Raw genomic sequence first — 23,725 nt, 5'->3', positions numbered from 1 at the left:
CAACTTCTCACTACTATCCTTGACTGGACCTATTCCTACCCTAGTCATTCTTTTATTGCTGACATACCTATAGAAAGCCTTAGGGTTTTCCCTAATCCTACCAACTAAGGCCCTTTCATGTCCCCTCCTTGCTGCTCTTAGCTCTCTCTTCAGGTCCTTCCTGGCTTCCTTATAACTCTCAATCGCCCCAATTGAATCTTCACGCCTCATCTTTACATAGGCTGCCCTCTTCCATTTAACAAGGGATTCCAATTCCTTATTAAACCACGGCTCCCTCACACGACCCTTTCCTCCCTGCCTGACGGGCACATACTTATCAAGGACACTCAATAGTTGTTCCTTGAATAAGCTCCACATATCAATTACACCCTTGCCTTGAAGCTTACTTTTCCAGGCCACACATCCTAAGTCATGCCTCACAGCATCATAATTTCCCTGCCCCCATCTATAACTCTTGCCCTGTAGTGCACACTTATCTATAGCTAACTTCATAAATATTTCATTGGCAGGAAAATGCTTTGAACAATCAAAGGATGTGAAATATGGTGATTAAGTGAAAACTTTCATGATTGTTTGAATCAATTTTGAAAACTAATGTAAAATCGGCATCCTATACATTTCATGAATGTCTTTGGGTTAAGATTGTGCAAGGCAGACTGATGTTTCACCATGAGGTTAAAACAGATGCTACCACAGACTAACTACAAACTTAGTGGCTTAGACATCTAAATTTTAATTTTCTAGCTTATTGGTCGTAAAGGCCTGGTCCATTCATAAAGAAACAAAAGGGTCAAAATTAACTTTCGTTCACTCTTAGCACATCTTAGTGCCCCAATTCATAGCTACAGCACTGGATTACTTGGTAGAGGAGCTGACCATTGCTTTCATATTGACTGGCTGGTGTGCATTTGCATCAAGAAAAAGACTGGGAGATGCAACTATCTTCAAATGAATTATATATCAATTTCTATACCAATTAATAGGCTATAAATTATTTCAGACTATTTAGAAATATAAATTAATCACAGCAGCCTCTGTGTAAGTGATGCAGAAGTCCCAATTTCAATTTAAGTGACTTTTTCTTGTCTATTTAATTCAATATCAGATGGAACACTTGTAAAGTAGCATGTTAAATGCTATTTGTTTTTTATGAGTCTTGGCGGAGTAACAAAAGTCACGTGCCATTTCAAAATCATACTGCACCTTTAATAATGATGATCTTTGAACATCTCTCAAGCTGCTAATGAGCCACTAAATGAGTACAAGTGACAAAAAAGATTTTCATCCTGCTGAGGGGTGGATATTTCTGCAAAAAATAGGTCAGAACAGTTCTCCAAAGTTTATTTAACCGTAAGCTTTGGCATGAGCATAAAGAATTAGTGTCAGCGATGCACACTGCAGCAACATTGACTGATTTTGATAATTCATAAAGCAACCCATTCATTCCAAGTATAGGTCTTATAAATATTCTCTGAACTGCCACTAGTGCGTTTACATCTTGCCTTAAAGAAGGGGACTGTGCACAATGATCTCACCAGTGTCCTGTGTACCGGAAGCATAACTTCCTTCTTAGCATTTAATCCACCTTACAAAGAAAAATGATAACATTCCAGCAGCTTTCTTAATTACTTACTGTACCTGCATACTAACCTTTTTCACCATGATCAAAGTAAACTGTTATCACATTTGGGATTTAACATGATAATTTATATTACACACAGTTTGCAGTCACCATCATCAGAATTCCAGCTATAATTCAATAATAAAACGACAAGAAATTGGCAAATGCTTTAGTTCAGTGGTCATACTTCAACTTTCACAATTAAGCTCAATGGCAACTTGAGCCAAACTCATGATCCAAGCTGAAATTTCAGAGCACTAATGAGGGAGTGCTGACACACTGGAAGTGCCATCTATTGTGTGAGATTTTAAACTGTTAAAACATTCTGTAGCAGTATTTCAAAGAAAAGCAGTAGAGTTCGGGTCAAAGCTCATTCTTCAAGAAAAAGAAGTACACTTTTTCTGAAAGCGCATGGCTCACTGGCAATAATAGTTTCCGAGTGACAGCTTCAGTCTGCTCCATAAGTGGTAACACACCAATGTGTGACCAAGTGGACGTTTATGGGTCTTTGTAAAAAAAAAAGTTCAAGGGTCAAATTGCAGTGAGGGAGAGATGAAAGGCAAGAGACACATGCTTACACCATCTACAACTTGGATATCAGAAGATGTTAAGAGTTAGAGATAGGACAATAGCAGGACCATTAGGTAAAATATTCTGTGGCATGGTTTCTTTACTACCCTTCCATCTACTACTCTGAGTATATATTTATTACAATATGTTTACATGAAGTACCATTATTGGCCATAATCTCAGTAGTTTCTGTGTCAACGATTGTCAGCACTATCTCCTCCATGAAAGTGAGCACAGATGCATACTAACTGTGTATTCTCTTCTCAGATAAGCAGGTTGAACAGCAAACACAGAACTCCAGCAGTTGTTCCCTGTCTTATTCAGATGCAATGTGCTGCATGATCCTTCCTTCTTGTGGTTCTCTTGCTTCTTCATCCAATTCTTCTTCACCCAATGATGTTCATTCTTGATGCTGTGCCTCCTACAATCCCAGTCATTCTTGCTTTGCGGTGTTATCCACAATACATTAAACTACAATGATGCAGATTATTTATCTGGTTCCTATTACAGGGACTCCTCTAGGCCCCTCAAAACACCTACCATTGCTTCAAAATGGAATTGCAAATTTGGTATGTTTGCAGCATTTTCCGCAAAATAACGTGGTGTCGAGCTGTTCACAGATGCAACATTTTCAAGTGATCCAAATAGAAAGTGGCCATATAGGGATTCCCAGTTTAACTATAATACTAAAAGTTAAAACATTGCATTGTAGTATCAGGCTGCTGTTAACTCTGTGGCATGGTTTCTTTACTACCCTTCCATCTACTACTCTGAGTATATATTTGTTATTACAATATGTTTACATGAAGATTCTGCCAAAAATAGGCCATGTCGCAAAATTGGTCTACACTTAGGCTTACTTTCTACTTAACTCCTCCCAGAGTGACGTGACGTAAAGTTCATATGTTGGTTAAAGCCACCATTCACCTCTTAAAGGGGAGCAAGATGGTTAGGTGGTGGAAAAAGACTGAATACTGGCCCAATATGGGAGAGAGTACAGTCTTAGATTCATGGACACAGCATCCTACTTCCTCCACACAGCTATTTAAGAGACAGTGGAACCAGATAGCAATGGCAGGCGATGTCAGGAGTCATATTCTAAGAATTTAAATGTAGTGCTGCAAAAGGTTCAATGACCTCATGTAGTCATGGTCAGCAAGTACGCCTTCTTATACCGTATCATTAAAGTGTAGCTCCGCGCTTACGAAGTCTTCAATTTACTTCAGTTCCATCACTGACCTACCATCAATCTTTAACAATCCTGAGTCAGACTATATACTCAGAATTTTATCTGACCCCTTCATACAGAGCACTGCTGTAAGCCTCACAGCCACACTTTCACACTTGTCATTATTTTGTTCTCTGTACTTTTCTGTTATATTCCCACATTATTCAAGTCAGATATAAACAAACAGAAGTGCTTGCAAATCAGTAATGTAACCAAACTTTCCACTAAACTGCAGCAGCAGTCTCTATGAACATTGAATGATTTATTTTATGGTTTTGATGCAACATGTTCTGCTTAAATATTTCTTGGATGAAATCAGTACTTTGAGATGCACATATCATAGACATATAACACTTGCTGTCATTTCTTTAGGTTGTTATTCCAAAGTGATTGTAAGTGTCCACTATTCTGAGTTCTCCTGTTCAGAAGATAACTAAAGAGCATTCTAAAAGAGTTAAGGTTTAAAACTCCATTCTAATCTCACTTCAGTATTGCACTATGTTTTTTTTTGTTTGGATTGTCATAGCATGTTGTATCTACTTATTAAAAAGAATTGTGATGATTCATATAAAAGCTGCACAGCAGAGTTCTGATAAATAAAATGATTACCATGACAACAAAATACATGCCACAGCCTATCAGACAAGCACAACAGAATCAAAAAACAAATAGAAACAAAACACAAACAACTATAAACAATTTTTAAACATGCAGAAGTATTCATAGAACTATGGGTGCATATTTAAATTTAACTTTTAATCACAGACCACACTTTCACGATGAATCTTCTGACACTATATGCAAGCCAAACTAGGGACTCTGCCCAGTTCACTTTGTAGGCATTAAACATTCCATGCCAACAGCCTACAGCAATTTGTCCCAATTCCATTCTCACCTGTAGGTATAGTACGCAACCCTCGCTCTGTACCTCTATGGCTGAAATTAGGACATGAGCATGTGGACAAAATATTCATCATTTAACGTTTTAAAGATCTAATTAAATTCTTGCCACAATTCAAAGAGTTGTGAATATGGAAATGCTGTGTGTTGTCTTGGCTGAACTATTTAGCACTTTACTGTTCCAAACACTCAGAATTCCAGCTTTGCAAATGATAAACTGCAGAGTGCACATTCAAACTTAGGACATACCAAGATTCTTCGCATTCAAGTGGTTAAATGTGAACAGAGTGACTACACTTGAAGCATGCTTAACAGGTACTTTTGGTCAAGCTTTCAAATCATCACCTGTTGGGAGAAATGCTGCTTTTGCTGCATCTCTCTTTGTTCTTCCTGAGTGACCTTTGGCTGTCGTGGCAGAGTTTCAACCTCCTGGATGGCTTCAATGGTTACTTGCTGGGGCAGAACCTGGAAGAGCGACGTGATGTACATAATGATGGACTTCTTGTCTGGGTGTGCAGTTGCAACGTCTGTAAAAAGAAGCGTGGATTTTTTTTTTATAAATGGAAAAGGTTTGTTTACTTGCACTTCTAATGTGGGGAGATGCATGCTGTTTCACAGCCAGAATCAACCAATCAAACCATCAGGAAACAGACAGCCTAATGAACAAGGCAATTCTAGATGCATGTCCTCCAGAGACTAATTAGGGCAATATGAGATAGCTCTACACTTCAAACTATCAGCCTTGCATACAAATGAAGATCGTACATATTTTCAGAATGGTTATTTTCTTTCCTCAGGCAAAGCCAATTCTATCATTGTTCTTTAGAAAAAAAAAAGCTGGCTATATACATTCATATTTCACTGATTGTTATTATGAATAGACCTCACAGAAATAATGTGCACATATTAAAGTGCCAGATCCTTGGAAGTTTAAAGTCACAATGTGACTATGGGCTCAACATAACAATTACAATCACAATGTGAAAAATGAAAATAAATTCCCAGAAAGTGTTCCTGAAGCACTGGTGTTTTTATAAGCATACAAAACAATTAAGCTGTCCTTAATATAACATTCTGCGTGTTATACTCCCTTTATTATGAAAATGGATGTAAATGCATTTCTATGTTGCTTTGTGGATGAATTGCACATTGCCTGCCTCAAGCAATGAAAATCTCCAAAATGGGTTTCAGAGCCATAGCACTTTCACCCCAACCCTTTCCTTCAGTCATCTATTCTTTTTGCTAACATCAGTAATCAGGTAGTCTCACCACTGTCCAAATGGTTATATTCTTGCCTGAATCTCAATTACTCACAGCAGGCTGTTCTCTCCCATTGGGTACCATAGCCAAGACTAATCCTGCAAAGGCCAGTGGCCAGCAAACAAGACTTTTCTGATCCCAAACCTGGAACCCGAACATCAGGTATGGCATGGTACCACAGCCATCCTAAGACCAGCCGGCTGATGATCAACCGAGACTCTCTTAATTTGCCTGTGTGAACACACTGAGCCAGAGAACAGGGCGGCATGGTGGCTGAGTGGTTAGCACTGCTGCCTCACAGCACCAGGGTCCCGGGTTGATTCCAGCCTCAGGTGACTATGTGGAGTTTGCACATTCTCCCCGTGTCTGTGTGGGTTTCCTCTGGGGGCTATGGTTTCCTTCCACAGTCCAAAGATGTGCAGGTCAGGTGAATTGGCCATGTTAAATTGCCCAATTAGTCAGAGGGAAATGGGTCTGGGTGGATTACTCTTCAGAGGGTCGGTGTGGACTGGTTGGGCTGAAGGGCCTGTTTCCACACTAAGGAATCTAATCTAAGCTAAAAACACTTCTCATCTTCCATTACATGTTGTTTCTTTTCAAAATGGTTCTTACATTCTGCACAACTGCAGTTGAAGAATTCCATTTGTGCACCTGTTGATATCTTCTTCAATCAAACCTGTCACCTCACCAACAAAGCTGTAAGAGTTCTGAAATTATTGTACAAAATGAATAAAGTCCTCATACTATTCCAAACATTTGTTTCAACCAAGCAGTCTTTGATTTCCACTTTTTTGATTGTTTCCTTCACGTCAAGCTCCTCAGCATTACTGCCACTGGAGGCATTATACTCACCTCATGAGGTTTTGGTTGGGTATAGTTGACTGTAATTACAGCCCATGGCTTTGGATATTTAATTATATTATATCCACAGGTGAGATAACATATAGGGCAGCAATGTGCTTTTGGCAAATTTACATCAGCTAAACATGCAGCGTGCCTTGCACTTACATAATTGCTAAGTCACCTTCCCACCCTCTAGGCACGTGCAGTTTAGTAATTTTACTACTTCCCAGTTTGATCCATTTTAATGGGAATCGAGTCTCTCCTGTTTTTCAGGCAGAGTGATGCTGGGGCTTAAAGTCTTAAATGAACAGTAATGCTGAACACTTGGCATCTATATCAAGAAAGGCCATCAGGCTGTGCTACAAAAACAAATGTCACCTTCTGATGGATTGAATGTGCAAGTCAGCAAAGCAATTCACTTCGCAGCTGGTAGCTCTGACTTGGTAGCTGTGTGGCCAGGCAATGCTATATTTATGTCAGAATGCTACCATGTCTTTTTCTTCTGAAATATAGGAGCATTATCAGGACAGCATGCATGAAATTGTTTAGGATTTACATTTGTGACTAGAAAGAGGAACAACAGTTTAGAAGCTAAACCCCCTGGAAATTCACGTACAATGCTGTGATTTGGTTTGGTGCATGAAACCTTTTGATCTGAGATCAGTCATTGCAAGAAAAGAAAACCCCCAAAATTATTGATTTTTTTAAAAGCCCTTGTTGATGTCTTATAAGTTGAAGCTTGCATAATCTAAAATGAACCTTTCAAGAAATAATGAAAATGATTCAACAATTTCATAGCAAATTGTTTACATGGTCTTCATGGACACCACATACACTGTCACATATTAAACCAATACAAAAATAATAACAATCGCTTTTCTTCAGTAAGGAGTGGACTTGATCAATGACTATGTTTATACATTTAATTATCTCCATTGCTTTGGACTTTAAAAGTCTGAGATATTAGCTTGATGTCTAACTATGTATAGAAATAAAATTATTATGCTTGCATTTGTAAGTGCAGTGACCTATCATGATCTTTGAGAAAATTCCTTAGTATTCCCAGTGACATCTCATTATTTACTTAATCAACCTTAAATAAAACATTTTATTTTATTAAAAGAAAAACTCCTCTTGGGTTACTCAAACATATGATCACCACCTTATCACCACCTTAAGACTTTGAGCAATATTTTACTGCATATTATCTCTTAGAATGAGCAGGTTTATGTAACAGATTGAGAGTTGTCTCAATTCTATTCAATTATTGATGGTAAGTTCCACAATTCCGCTGGCAACAGAACTGATTCATGGGCTGCATTGTAAGGGTGCTATTGAGGCAAACAGATTAGCAAGATCCAAGCTCGATTCCTACATTGTGTGATTCCTGACTTGAGTGCCAAAGTTGACTGCCTCAAGGAGTTAGGCAGTGCAAAGAAAGAAGCGATGGTTGTTTTTTCTCTAAGCAAAGCTATTGATTAGTGAATAAGGGATACAGGGAGTCTTTCTGATCATTAAAGTAAAAGTAAGGTCTTAAGTTTGTGTTTATATCTCTGGTCTTTTGCTTCAATTTTTCTTAAGAAGAACTTACTAATGAGAAAATTTGTATTGGTGTAAAACATACCATAAAGGGTAAGGAGAAAAAAGAAAAAAATTAACAGAGGATGCAGAATCTGCTCACTTCAGGGACTGACACTGAGCAGGCTAGCCACCGCCAGTGTACTGTGAGTGGAGTCGCAGGTGGATGGAAACTTAGACTTTGTACTACTATTACAAAATGATAAAGAAAATAAAACAAAGGGTAAAGAGTAGGATACAACGCTGATTAATTAATAAGTTGAACAAAATACAATAGTGACAACAGGTTGTCATGGTCTGCTACTGCAGCATGATTGAGCTGCTGGAAACCAAGTTGATCCCTGCTGACACCAGTGACTTCAGACTGAAATTGTCGAGAGGCCTTTAAATTAATTGATCCAGAGGGAAAGCAAATTCAGGTCTGCATTGAGGAGCTGGAGTCTGAAATATGAACATCAGGATAGCAGTCGTACCACTCAGATTAGGTGCTTAAAATTAAGTCCGTGATCAGGGACAGGAGGACGTGATTGCTGGGGAGGCAGGTTTGGGGACCCAAGAGGAAGCATTTGATGAGCCTCAGCCACTGAAATTATCCCCAGTTACAAGGTTCTTATGAGCCACATGGATAAGAACAGGGACTATACAAATGACAAGCCATCTGATCATAAAACAAGGAGGAATTCAGTGGTGGGGGGTGGGGTGGGGGGAGCACAATAGAGATGCAACAGCTAGAGAGGACGATATAATGATGGGGTTAGGAACTGTTCAGTGTCACTGTGAGCATGAGTCCTGAGGGCTGTGACACCTGCCTAGAGCTAGGAATAATGACATTTGCTTAGTGCTAGGGAAGAATTTGGAGCAGGAGAGAAGGGATCCAGTTGTTGTTTACCATGCTGGTACCGACCACATTGATAGGAGTAAAAAGGAGCTTCTGCTGAAAGATTTACAACAGTTCGAGTTCAATTACAAAGCTGAACCCCCTCCTCCCCCACCAAGGTAATAATCATCTCAGGACGATGACCTGACCCACAAGCCAAATAACTGATGTTGGCCAAATAAAGTTAAGGAGGAGTGAAACACGTGGTTGAAAGATTGGCATGAGAGGAAAGGGTTACACAGTTCATGGGGTTCTGGCATTAGTACTGGGGAGTAGAGAGCTAATCCACTGGGGCAGGCTTCACTTGAACTATGGCGGGACCCAACTAGTTATAGGAAGCGATGGTTTTGGAGAGGGGATATGCATCTTTAAACATCAAAAGGATCAATAAGGTAATACTGGTCAACCATTTTTTTTCTCTTAACCTTCAAATAGTCAGTAGCTGTGAAATCTTTATTATTGAATCCTTTAGTTTATTTTGGTATAGTCATGCTTGCGCTCCAGGTCTCAGAACATGACTGGTATCACTGTGGAGTATCTGGAGGCTGATCATTTTCTTGAAAAGACTCTTCTGGAGATGTCCAAATGGTTTGAATTCCATGGGCTTGTTGGCTAAATGCCAGTTTCACAGAAAGTTCCCCCAATGAGGCCAAATGAGATTCCTGTCAAGTCTTACCAAACTCACCTCATTAATGATCTACCTTTTGGTACACCCTGACCCAATTCTAACACCTGCCTTCCTGTAAAAGGCGATCACCTCGTGGTATTTTTGTTGGACTGTTAATCCAGAGACCCCTGGTATCATTCGGGGGACCTGGGTTCGAATCCCACCAGGGCAAATGGTGGCATTTGAACTCAATAAAAAAAACACGCTGCAATAATTAGTCCAATCATGACCATTAATCCATTTCAGGTCCTTTAGGGTTGACTCTTAACTGCCTTCTGGGCAATTAGGGATGGGCAATAAATGCTGGGTTAGCCAGCAATGCCCTCATCCCATCATGGAATTTTAAAAAAAAGATTGTTGAGCACTGACTCAAGCTTTGGCTACAATGTATTGCACTATTCCAGCAACGTAAAGGCACAGGAGACATTAAGCTATGCTGTGCACAGCCAGCACTCCACTGCACATAAACCATTCTCTCACCTTAATCACTGCTTAATTACCAGGCCACACAATTTACCTGAACTTATCTACATTCCATCCGAACACTACAACTCTCCCCCCAGTGTCACTGTAGACCTGCATCTTGGCATTGTCAACTTAGGGAACATCACATGTAGACAGACAAACAAACAACCAATCTCAAAGATGAACTTTTATTTACAGGCAGCAGAAAATCAAAGTGAATAGGGGCAGCGATGCACCCTGTCACTGCAAACGAAAATGGTCAACAAGTATTTATTCTTTTTTTTTCTTTTCCGTGAAAGACACAAAGTGCACGAATCTTTATTCAAATTCCACCACCAGGAAGACAGGAAAACACCCGGGTGGCCAGTGACAAACACTGCCCTTCACATCAAAGGGCTCAACAAGTATTTATACTCTGTGATGGTCTGCTGTAGCCAGCTCTTATCAATTGCAATCCAGCGTCAAGCAGGTGCTGTCGGGCTTGTCATGTCCAAAGACAGCTCCTTCCGCCCCATTGCCTTTCTCACAAAACTGCTCCCATTCCTTGTCTTCCGCAGCATCAGCACATCGGCTGTTCCAATTGCACAAAGCACAAATCAACAGGATGAAGCAGTTCAGTTTCTGGGCATGCCCTCTCCGCACTTACACACTCCTACTAGCCCCCCTCCCAGAATGGTACAACCAGTGGGACCACATCTTCGGCAGTCCCTGACAATTATTCCACTGTGACCCCGGTCAAAGCATCAGCAGCAGTACCAGCACTCTGCCTGAGTCAGGGCATTGTCAAATAATGTCATCAGCCATGATCACAGTAGGTCATACTTGTCCCCTAGTAACGAGCTGGAAATGTGCAGCTGGAAAAGCGCAGCAGGCCAGGCAGCATCCAGGGAACAGGAGAATTGACGCTTCGGGCATAAGCCCTTCGGGCATAAGCCCTTCCTGAAAAAGGGCTTATGCCCGAAGTGTCGATTCTCCTGTTCCCTGGATGCTGCCTGGCCTGCTGCGCTTTTCCAGCGGCACATTTCCAGCTCTGATCTCCAGCATCTGCAGACCTCACTTTCTCCCCTAGTAACGAGCCTTGTATGTTCAGTCTATAGCAACCGGAGCAAGCCAGCTGGATCTTTGAGTCCTACTGCCCAGGCTATAGCACTGACCTTGTCATGGGGAGAGCTGAATGAATCAGTGTGATCTTGTACAGGTGGCATTAGTCACTAACCTGATACATTTCTGGGTGCACTACTGAGACATCCCACACAGGTCAGAGAAAGTGAGGACTGCTGATGCTGGAGATCAGAGCTGAAAAATATGTTGCTGGAAAAGCGCAGGTCAGGCAGCATCCAAGGAGCAGGAGAATCAACGTTTCAGGCATAAGCCTGAACACATTTTTCAGCATCCCACACAGGTCACCCATCACTTGTTGGAAGGAGCCAGGAGCATTGAAGGTTTGAAATGCAGCAATTCTATCAGCCACCAAGAGAGGATGGCCTTCTACTCTTGCTGCCCTCAGATCCTGCTCCAGCATCTGGCACAGTACCATCACAGTGCCCCGGAATAAATGGAGCCTGTGGCAGCACTGCACCTTACTCGCCTCCTGTAGACCTGAAGAACCATGAGGGGCCTTTGGCTGTAACACTTCCCTGACATCTCATCTCCCTGCTGCAGCCCCCAACATCTCACATCACTAAGATGCCAATGTTCAACCTACAAGGACCAAAGGGAAAGTTTAAATTGTCTTTGACCAGCATTTGAACCTGAAACATAGTCACTCTGAAAGCATTACCAATGAAATGATTGCAAATTAAATGTTGATGCACTTTGCAATCGCCTGTTTCATGGATTTGCCCCTTCCTTGTGCACAGTAGACACAGATCCCACATTTGCCTCCAGCCACCCTGAGCATTTTCCTAATCATTTTCTACGTGCACTTAACATCTAGTGAACAGCAAGTGAGGACAGGGAACACTGCACAGAGGGAGCACTCCTAGCATTGGCACTACCACAGCTCCACAGAACCTAAGAGCTGAGATATCCTGTTTGATCTTACAAAAGTTCTGAAGCTCATTTCCAGATCCCACCTCTTGCCACATGGAGGCCCAACACATTGAACTTTGCTCCACATCCAACTTCCCTTCTTGTCCTCTGAATTTCAACATTCCAGCTCACTAATACACACCACAGTTCAGGACAATTCCGCCAGTGGATAACCATCCTTCCAGTAGCCTATTGATGCTACACCGCATAATCCTTTATACTTGGACATCCCTCCATCACCATCCGTGTCCCTAATTGATCTCAAGCCCCATCCCCTTTTAACAGGTTGGCCTTACAACTTCCCCTCCCGCGCCCCACCACCCCACTGCTCAACACACAGGGTCCCGAGGAGTGTATTTGCTCCAGACCTCTGACTCACTTTGTCAAACAGTGCCGAGACATGAATGAGTGATCTCATCACTCGTGTTTCCAGCTCCCCAACTGATAACACGCAATTCCCCTGATTGCTTATGGGCAATCAGGGGCAAAGGCCCCCAATGAACCTACAGGAGAGACTATTGCCAACTCCCTAAGTTGTAGCTGGACATACCCCTGAAGAAGACCAGCCCAGTAAACCAACTGACTATGATCAAATCCTGGACAGTTTGTAAATTGCTCCTATGATTGACAATACTGGGACTGCTGACTGACAGCGAACACCCTTGAAGGCTATTCCCTCCTCCACAGACACATGGCTGAATGTGTTTCTGTGCAGGCACCGGGCACCTGCCGCAAGTGTTAAAGTTTCTTTATGCTATACAGCAAGATGTCCATCCCTGCTGACAAGCAGCCTGTCTGTGAACCTGAACAAAACTGCACATCGATACAGCAGTACAGATAGCCTTGAAGTTCTGGCTGAAGCAACGATGTACTAACAGACATGACAAGGATGTACAAAATAAGCAAGTGCAACAGTTCGACCCGAGATGCAAACTAGTCCAATCCATGAGCTAAGTGCCCATCCCTGCATGCAACATGTCCTCACAGCAATCTTTCGATGGCAGTTGCCAGTATATCCTGCAGTGGATTGAAAAGGTGCCTAAGGGTTGGCAACTATCAAGTGCCAATGTACATCACCAGGAGTGTGTGTGTGACTGGTGATTATGCCTCATGCCCTGAGATACAGTCACATGGTAAGCAACACAAATTGTCTTCACAACCAAGAGCGAGCTAAAGTTATCAGGTACCCACTCTGACTTGCATGTCGAGAATTCTAGTTGAGTTTGCTCAGGGTCGGTGGTACAATAGGAAACTGCACATTCAGATTGTGCGGTTATTAAAGTCATTAATAAGCCAATAATCCTTCTTACCAGCCAGCTCTCTACTGCTGAGCAGGAACCTCACATGAACAACTAGAACTTAGTTAAACGATGCAGTGAGTTGCTCCCAACATTGGGATTGACCTTGTTGGACTTCTCACACAATTCTGCCATGTTTCATATCATTTGGGTCCCTGTAAATTCTGCCGATAATTTCTAAACGTGAATTACTCTTCTCATGGATAGCCTAACTGGGTATCACGTCTGATTGCCAGCTTGCTCGCACAGGGACTGCCAGGATTGTCTAATTGCTGATTCTGCTGCCAGAGCTCAGAAAACTGAAGAGCAATTCAAACATAAATATAAATTGAAGCAATATCATGCAACACAATTAAATGTATAATCTCATTCTTAGTTTTACTCTTACAGTATTAATACTGAATGAGGTTGCTCCAGTGAAAATCAGGCTTAAATGTGCAGCATTTAACTATCCAGCCTCTGTGAGACACATTGACAGCTTCATTTAGGAATTCAGTGGAAAAGATAAAATTGTAATGTTTTATTTACATTGATAGCACTAGGCACCCAGTTGTATTGTACAGGTTAATCAAGGCCAAGTATTGTCTTCACATGGAACAATGGTTACTGCTAGAGGATAAGTGGATCACAGCATGTGTAATGCATTTCAGCTTGTTATCATACGACAGTGTCAGCCAGAATTTCAAAACTGGTTGGGAACCTGATATCCTGGTGAATTCGAGGTCTTCACATTGTGTTTTATAAATGCAGGCTGGGGCCTTGTTTGCAGCAGATGTTGGCATCCTGAAGGTCAGAGTAAGAATCAGCTCTCGGACTTCCACATTTAAACTTGGAGTTTGGTTGGATGGAGTTGGATTGTCCATTCATACTTCAAAACTCTCCTAATCCAATTTGGCCAATAGGGGAGGGTGGGGGTGTAACTGAATCAAATCCAAAGTTTCCACTTTTTTTTTATTTACCTAAAAAATCAATCTGATCTCCATTTCTACTGTTCTGGGAGAAGTGATGGACTTGCTCATGGTCTGCATTATCTTGTCCCTTTACACTTCTAAAAACAGCAATAATAACTTGTCCCTCACTGTGTTGTGACCAATAGCATAGTCTCCTTTGGCTTTCCTTCCTATCAGAAGGCCTTTTGAGCATATTCATATGACACATCCAGATTTCTTCCTATTGGAGTCCTTATTGAATAGTTCATCTCACTCAATTTCCTTTCAACTTGATAAGGTCCACTAAACTTTGCTTTTAAAGGTTCACCTATCACTGAAGCAACACCAACAGCTCATCTCCAATAGCAAAATTCTGAGTTTTTGATTACTTGTCTGCTTCCTGTTTCATAGAACATAGAACATAGAACATAGAAGAATACAGCGCAGTACAGGCCCTTGGGCCCTCGATGTTGCGCCGATCCAAGCCCACACAGCTCATCTCCAATAGCAAAATTCTGAGTTTTTGATTATTTGTCTGCTTCCTGTTTCATGCTGGGATACTTTTAAATGCTGTCCAGTCAACTCCCCTGCTTTATTTAATCATTTCCGATAATATGTGATCTCTGAACTCTGACTTATCAATTTCTCCCGAATCAATTTTAATGGTCCTCTCACTTCATGCCCAAAATCTAATTCAAATGAAGTGAATTTGTTCGATTCATTTGGTGCATCTCTAATCCCAACAAATACAAACAAAATTCCCTTATCCCAATCATTTGTACAGTCTTGACTATAAGCCCTCAACATGGTCTTTAGTGTTTGATGTCACCTTTCTAGTGATCCCTGTGACTCTGGATGGTATACAGTAGATTTGAATTGTTTGATTCCTACATTGTCCATAACTTCCTTGAATAATTTTGATGTGAAGTTTGACCTTTGATCTGATTGGATCTCTGTGGGTTATCCATATTTAGTGAAAACTTTGAGTAACACCTCTACAATCATTTTAGCTGTGATATTCCATAATGGAACTGCCTCTGGAAATCTAGTGGACATCCAGTATTATTAACAAACACTGATTCCCACTTGTCTTAGTTAGGGGATCTATGCAATCAATTAAGACTCTTGTAAAATGTTCCTCAAATGCAGGAATAACTATCAAATTGTGCGGGCTTTATTACTGTCCGTGGTGTTCCAATTACCAGACACATATGACACCTCTGGCAAAATTCAACTACATCCTTGTGCCGTCCAGGCCAGTAAAAATATTCTTGTATTTTAGCCTGGGTTTTCCTTACCCTTAAAAGACCCCTTACTGGAAGTTCATGCACCACTCACAACACCTCCTTTCTATAACTCACTGGCAATACGACTTGATGAACTATTGCCCATTTCTCATCAGCCTGAATATGTGGTGGTCTCCATTTCCTCATTAAGACATCATTTTTAAGATAGTAGCATTCAGGGATACATTTGGATTATCTTCCTGTGTCTGCCTTTTGATATGATTGCTTTAAATTTTCATCTTTCTGCTGTAACTCAGTTACTTTATCTGAGCTAAAGAATCAGCTTTGTCATCTACCTGCTCCTGGTTTGTTTCAACCATCTGATCAAACAGGGTCTCTGCTAATTCCACTTCAACTTTCAGATCTGTACTCTTTGATCTCTCTTGTTTCAATTGGTGACTTTGTCACCTCATTACCACATAGTCCAGAAAAATCTCAGGATATGTGTCCTGAAATAGTTCAGTTGACTGAGTTTCTACTGGCTTTTCAACCACAGTAGGCAGCACTTTTACCTGTGAACCAGCTATATCATTAGCAAGGACAAAATGTATTCCTAGAGCTGAGAGTTTATCCAGTACCCCTACCAGGACTTCTTCACTTTTCACTGGACACTCTAACTTCACTTTACATAACTGAGCGCTTCTTGTCTCACCATGAATTCCTTTTACTAGAACCTGTTCTGGCAATAGTCCTTCAGAGGTACATATGTCCTCATCATTTAACATCATAGATTGAGAGCATCCTGTATCTCCTAATACTTTAACCTCTTTACCCGCTGCTCCTGGCCTAGGTAAATAAATGTTACCTTTGCAGGTGAATGGTTTAAGAAGATCTGGCATTTCCTCCTTAACCAACCTCTGAGCAGCATGTACTTTCGGGTGCAGCTCTCTAGCCTCCACTGTGATTTCCGTTTACATTCCAACAAACTCACTGGCTTATTCTGTTTTCCTACATCTGGCTTCCCAGTACTTTTCCTAACCCAACAACACTGTGATTTCATGTGGCCTACTTTATTGCAGTGAAAACACTGCAGCTCTTTAGCTTCTCCTCCTCCTTCCAGGGTTTCCTTTTTACCCTGTGGTAAGTTATCCTTATGATCTTCACCGAGATCTACCTTTCCCTTTGCACGTAAGGATTTCTCTTTTCCTCAATTTCTATCCCTCATGGATGGAGATTGATTTTGGAAGCCAAATTTTTATTTACGGACCAACTCACAAGCATCAGCTATTTCAGCTGCTAATCCTGGCATTTTAACTTGATGCTTTTCCAAATGAATTCTCACTAGTTCAGGAAGTGAATTTTTGAACTCCTCCAAAATAATTGTCTCTCTTAGAGTGTCATAGTTTTGCTCTATTTTTAATGCCCTTATCCACCTATCAAAGTTACTTTGTTTGATCCTTTCAAAGTCAATGTAGGTTTCAGCAGGGTCCCTCCTTAGATTTCTGAAATGTCCGTAGGCTTCTGGCACAAGCTGATATGCACTTAAGATGGCTTTCTTCACTTCCTCATATACCCCAGATACCTTCTCAGATAGTGATACAAATACCTCATTAGTTTTACCGACAAGTTTTGTATCGATCAACAAAACCCACATGGTCACTAGCCACATTTGTTTGGATTATTGTGATGCTGGAAAAGCACAGGTCAGGCAGCATCTGAGGAGCCCGAAACGTCAATATTCCTGCTCCTCCTTCTGCTGTGCTTTTCCAGCACCACTCTAACCTTGACTCTAATCTCTAGCGTCTGCAGTCCTCACTTTCACCACATTTGTTTAGCCCCCTTTTCAAATTATGAAAAAGGCTTACACATCCTTCTCATCAAATTTAAACAATGCTTGAGTATATTTAAACAGATCCCCACCAGGCCTTTGGCTACCACGGGTTTGCTCATCCGCACTCTCTTTCTCACTAAGCTTACCTTCAGCCTTCATCCCCATCCTTTTAAGCTGACTTTCTTGCCTAAGTGCCAATTTCTCAAGTTGAAACTCCCTCTCTTTCTTCCCTTCCTCTCTCTCCGTTTTTCTCTCTCTTTCTTTCTCTTTCTGCTTTTACTTGTAATTCAAATAGTTTTATTTCTGTTGTCCTTTCCTTGTCTTTTGCCTCTCACTCAAGCTGCTTCATTTTCAAATGTATTTTAGCCATCTCTAAAGATTGACGCTGTTTCCAGCAAATTTAAATGCTGAGCTGTTGCTGTAATTATCACTCCATTCCTCACGTAAGGAGGCAGCTCCAACTCCAGTTTGTCTGCTAATTCCAACAGCTTGGCTTTAACCACCATTTGTAAAACCCCCAAAGTCACTTCTTCTAGTCCCAGAAAACTCTTGGCGACTGAAGGAGCCATTGCTATCCCAAGTACTATTTAAACTAACCAAATTCAACACCTGGAACAAAAGGCACAAACACCTATCACTCACTGCCTTTGAGTCCAACAACCCTAATCCCAATTTGGAACTGTGGAACAAGACCTACAAAGAGCTCCAAATCTGTTGTGGACCAGACCAGACCCTCTCAAAATATTTCAAGGAAGTAGCCCAGATCCTAACTTTGCCAGTTGTTTTAAGCAGGTGTAGTGGATATTTCAGGAGTGATGCAGTTTGCCCAACCACTTAGTTTCAAACAAAACAGAATTTATTTACAAAAATACCGAATGAAACACAAACAAAACAGAACAGAATACAGAATCACTTAACCTATCCGAAAATCCAACAGATTATCCCAACATAATGATGCCATTCCAAATTCCTGCAACAATCCCCATAAACGCCACTTGGTAACAAAGGTAAAATCAAACACAGGCTCTTACAGGAGAGAGACAGATGGCAGAGGGACTCAGCATAGAACACCCTCTTCCATGGAGCCATTTCTTGGGCCAGTAGCCTCAAGAACTGACTGACTAGCAGCTCTGAACCCAAGCCAAATTAGAGAAAAGCTGAGCTGGGAGAACTGGCCACTTCCCCTTCATTGTACAAGTGTTTTTTTTAAAACTTGATAGCCTTGTGCCTGAGGCAATATCTGCCATCTATAATCAAACTGGTCCTAAAACCCATCCAAGCCAGACCTTTCGGAATCACTGTTGTTACAACCTCTCAGAGAAAAAAGCCTAGAACAGCATAACCGTGTTAAAGGAGCAGCACTGTCATACTCTACAGCAGGTACCTCACAACACGGGAGAAAACTGTCAGCAGCAATGTTTCCACAGGATCTCTTAAATTCAGAAGCAAGAAAAGTGGTTCAGCCTCCACCCCAAGCCAACACGCCCAATATCAAGACATCAAACACTCAAAACCAGCTCTATTGGACAGAACATATAATTTTGTACACTTCACCCTGGATTCCCGAAGCAACAGGTGTACTTACAACTTTGTCATCGCAGAATAATTCCAACAAGACAGTCAAAACACTTTAGGAATTTCTTCAAAGACACAGAGCACATCAGAAGAATTTGTTATCATAAAACTGTAGTATCCCTACAGTGTGGAAACCGGCCCTTCAGCTTAACAAGTCCAACATAAGATCTTTAGAAACATTCCGAGATGCCAAGCGTTTTGTATAAGACAGTTAACACCTGAAACGGTTCACACAACAAGAGATAAGTTCTGTCCATTAAGATACACAGGATTGTCCCTTGGATGAACCAACAATCAAGTTGTTAACTACCTTTTTATTGTGTACCAAAATGTTCAGTAACATTAATATCTATTTACTCTGAGGTAAAGCCTGATGTTTCACTGAAAACCAATATCTAAGAAACAATGTAATCGACTATTAAATACCACATAATAAACCTGTTTTGTTTATTAAGACAGATGTATTTTTCTGTCAAAGACAGCACCTAGGCATCCCCTTGTCACATAATTTCACTAACTCAGACTAATTCCAATAAGGAGGATTGATGGCAGTGAATTGACCCAAAGCATCTCAGATAGTTCCAGTGGACCTGACCACAACATATTGCAGGATGCACACAAAACTCCAACTAACCAACCAGCTGACACAATCCCTCCAAAAACCTGATGCACCACACATGACAGTCTGCAAGGTACACACTTAATTCATCTGTCATTTCTAAACCAGAGTGAGAGCAAGTCATCCTTGATCCTAAAGGAATAGCTAAGAGATATAGTAATGCATGCATAGGCATATTAGGGAGGTGCTGGCGTTGTGGTCTTGTCACTGGACTAGTAATTCAGAATCTCAAGTACTGTCTGGGGACTTGGATTCACATTTCACAACAGATGGTGAAATTTGCATCATGAAATCACTGTTGATTGTTTGAAAAACAGTCCATCGGTTCATTAATGCCCTTTAGGGAAGGAAATTGCCAGTCTTAACTGGTCTGCACATGACTTCAGATCCACACTCATATGGTCGACTCTTAACTGCCTTCAGAAATGACCCAGTGCTCAATTCAGTCAGATTAACCGCTAGAAAGGAAAAAAGGATCAAGGAGATGGATAGGTCACCTGGCAACAACTAAGACACAGGAAAAGACATCAGCAAACATAGCCATCTGGGGGTTTGTGGTAACATTTGGAGAGCTGTCTCACAGACCAGTCAAGGAACAGCCTGATGTAGTCCTAGTCATGGGAATCATACCTTACACACAATGTCCCAGACAGGGCCATCTCTATAGGTGAAAGTGAATACTGCAGATGATGGAGGTTAGAGTCAAGAGCGTGGTGCTGGAAAAGCACACAACATCAGGCAGCATCTGTGGAGCAGGAAAATCAACATTTCGGGCAAAAGCCCACCATCCCTATCCTGTCATTGAGGTGGTAGCACGGTGACATACTGTCAGGTCCTCAACATTAATTCAGGACCCCGTAATATCTTATGGCATCAGGTCCATCACAAGCAAGGAAACCTCCTACTAAATATCACTTACTGCTGATGAATCAATGATCCTCCATGTTGAACAACAATTGGAGAACACACAGAAGGTGACAAGAACATCAATGTTCACCACCAAGAGTAGCTTGCTAGTACGACTGATTGAACTGGTCAATCCTAAAGGACATAACTGCTGGACTGAATCTGCGGCATGTGGTGGGGAAACCAACAAGAGGGAAAACCACACTTGACCGCACCCTTAATAATCTGCCTGCCATCAATGCATCTGTTGATGATAGTACTGGTAATAGTGACCACTGAACAGTCCTTGTGGAAATAAATTCCTGCCTTCACATGAGAATTTCATCATGCTGTGTGACACTATTACATGCTAAATAGGATAGATTTCTAACAGATCAAGCAACTCCAGACTAGCATCCATGAGGCACTTTGGGCCATCGGCAGCAGAATTGCACTCTGGCACAATCTGCAACTTCATGTCCCAGCATATCTCCTATTGAGTCTGGGGATCTATCCTGGTTCAGTGGAGAGTGCAGGAGGGCATGTCAGGATCATAAGAGCAAAGAATACCTAAAAAAAGTCTCAACTTGGTGAAGCTACCAAACAGGAGTACTTGCATGCCAAATAGCACAAGCAGCAAATGATAGAGCAAAGCAGTTCCACAACCAATGGAGCTCAACTCTTCAGTCTTGCCACATCCACTCATGAATGCTGATGGACAATTAAATAACTCACCGAAGAATGTGAGTCCACGAACATCTTCATCCTCAACAATGGGGGGAGTCCAGCACATTAGTGCAAAAGCTAAGACTGAAGCAGTCACAACAATCTTCAACCAGAAATACTACGTGGATGATCCATCTTGGCCCCCTCCAGAGGCCCACAGCATTACAGATGTCAAATTTCCATTAACTGGATTCACACAAATTTCTCAGGGAAGTGTCCTCAGTGCAACCATCATTAGCTCAGAAGTGGGGACGCTTGCTTATGATTGCACAACGTTCAGTACCATTCGTGACTTCTCAATACTGAAGCAGTTTATGCCCAAATACAATAAGGCTGACTAGTGACAATTAACATTCGCGTCACACAAATTCCAGACAATGACCATCTCCAAAAACGAGGGAATCGAGCCATTGCTCCTTCACATTAAATGGTATCAACATTACTGAATCCCCTATCAACACTCTCAAAATTATGACTGATCAAAATCTGAACTGGATTAGTCAGTGTAGTGGGAGCTCAGAATCTTGCAGCAAGTAACTTAACTCCTGACTCCCGAAAGCCTGTCCACCACCTACAAGGTACAAGTCAAGAGTGTGATGGAATCTTTCCCACTTGTCTGGATGGGTGCAGCTCCAAAAACACAGAAGAAGCTTTACATCATCCAGGACAAAGATACTCCATTTGGTTTCCACCACATTCATAAGCATTCAAATTATGTCATCACTGTGGTTGGTAGTAGCAGTGTGAAACATTTCCAAGATGCATTGCAGAAATTAACCAAGGTTTCTTAGACAGCACCTTCCAATCCTGAGCCACTACCTTCAACAAGGACAAGGGCAGCAGATACATGGGATCATCATCACCTGCACGTTCCCCTCTTAGCCACTCAAGATCCTGACTTGGAAATGAATCAGTGTTCCTTCAGGTGTCATTAGGTAATAAAATCCTGGAATTCCCTCCCTAACAGCATAGCCGGTCTACCTACACCAAATGAACCACAGCAGTCAAAGACAGCAGCACATGACCATCTTCTCAAGGACAACGGGGGACAGGCAATAAATGCTGGCCTACCAGTGACATTCCATGAATGAATACATTTGTAAAAATCACCTGTGATCAATAACGTGGCAAGATTATTCAATAGTTCAATTCATGATTGATCCATTTGATTTGCTCTTCTCACTGATTCAAGCAGTGTTACCATCAGTTTAATTTATTGTTACTCAACATCCCAGATTTTGACATTTACCAGACAAGTAGTTATTTTCTCTGAATTTGAGGAATAATCTTTTTGTCTCCATGTGAAAGTCTTTGTATTTTGCAACACTGAACTTCATCTGCCACTTGTGCGCCAATTCCCAAATCTAGTGAAATCCTCCAGCTGCTTCTCTAACATTAACCGTACAGTTTGTAGCCAAGAATGAAAGCTGTTTAACTGGCTATAATGCAGTCTTCCAAATGTGTGGCAGAATTACATGGGTTGTCAAAAAATTACTTGAAACTCAAAGTAAATTAAATGCAAATTACATAGCAAGAAATGATTAATTTTACAGCTAGCTTTCCAACAGAGAAAATAATAAATGAGACATATCCCATTTTATTATTCAAAATAAATATACATTTGAAAACTGGAAGTGCTACTCTTTCCAGTCAAAAAGGTTTTACAGGTCACAGATGAACATTTAGTGGTGCGAGGAGGAGATAATGCATGAAGAAAGTTTAAGATAATTAATTGTGTCTTGTTTTTTAGATATGTTACAATTTATAAATGCTCTTCTGTCATACACACCCCACCCATACAGCTTGTGTTCATCCATTCAATGTTCCAAAATAGGCCAACCATCAACCATTCATCCCTGATGCAAAACAAACCAATATCAATGGGAATCACGCAGAGAGTTCTGGAGTACTGAAGAGTTTACTGTTTAACATCTCCAATCTCGGGGGATCCAAGATGGCGGCGACCCAGCAAGACTGAGTCTATAGTGCTCCTCCCACGACTTGGGTACAGTGGGTCACCCACCCCCTACCACGCTCACCAAATCATTTATAATAGTTGTGTAATATTACATTTAAACAATTTAATCCTAAGTTAAAATGACTAAAGCGAAGGGAGCCCGCAGCTCTCAGCCGGCAGGAACCCCTCCCCCACCCTCTCCAGCTGCAGCCGAGGCGTCCACAGCCAGCCCGGGGACTTACTAACAGTAACAAGCCTTGCAGAAATGATTTCCAAGCTTGACTCGAAGATCGATGGCTTCATTGTAGAATCCAGAAATCGTTGGGACTCGCTCTCGGCCGCGCTAAGAGATTCAAGAAATTGAACGCTGAGTCGGAGGGGCGGAGTTAAAGGCCGCGACCTCCGAGACTACCGCTCAATCGGCCGTGGATCAGGTCCGGACTCTCGAGCAGCGAGTCCGGACCTTAGAAAATCATATTGACGACCTCAATAATCGAGGTCGTCGAAAAAATATTCGTTTGCTGGGCCTTCCCGTACGGGAAGAGGAAGGCCAGCTTACAGCGTTCCTGGAGCAGTGGCTGCCACAGCTTTTAAATCTGCAAGCTGGATCAGGCCAGGTAAGGGTAGAATGGGCCTACC

At 41.5% G+C, this 23,725-nt stretch overlaps 1 protein-coding gene across 5 annotated transcripts in view; it reads right to left on the bottom strand.

Moving 5' to 3' along the window:
* dmd (dystrophin) overlaps nt 1–23,725 on the bottom strand; it is a 2,012,228-nt gene that overhangs the window by 1,259,833 nt on the left and 728,670 nt on the right. For all 5 annotated transcript variants that reach the window (XM_043700735.1, XM_043700733.1, XM_043700734.1 and 2 more), the window contains exon 8: nt 4,665–4,846. In XM_043700735.1, coding sequence (XP_043556670.1) covers nt 4,665–4,846 — 182 coding nt within the window. The remainder of the gene's footprint in view (nt 1–4,664; nt 4,847–23,725) is intronic.

The sequence above is a fragment of the Chiloscyllium plagiosum genome, chromosome 12 (genome assembly GCF_004010195.1).
Source record: "Chiloscyllium plagiosum isolate BGI_BamShark_2017 chromosome 12, ASM401019v2, whole genome shotgun sequence".
NCBI lineage: Eukaryota > Metazoa > Chordata > Chondrichthyes > Orectolobiformes > Hemiscylliidae > Chiloscyllium > Chiloscyllium plagiosum.
This window is presented reverse-complemented; position numbering and strand designations above follow the sequence as displayed.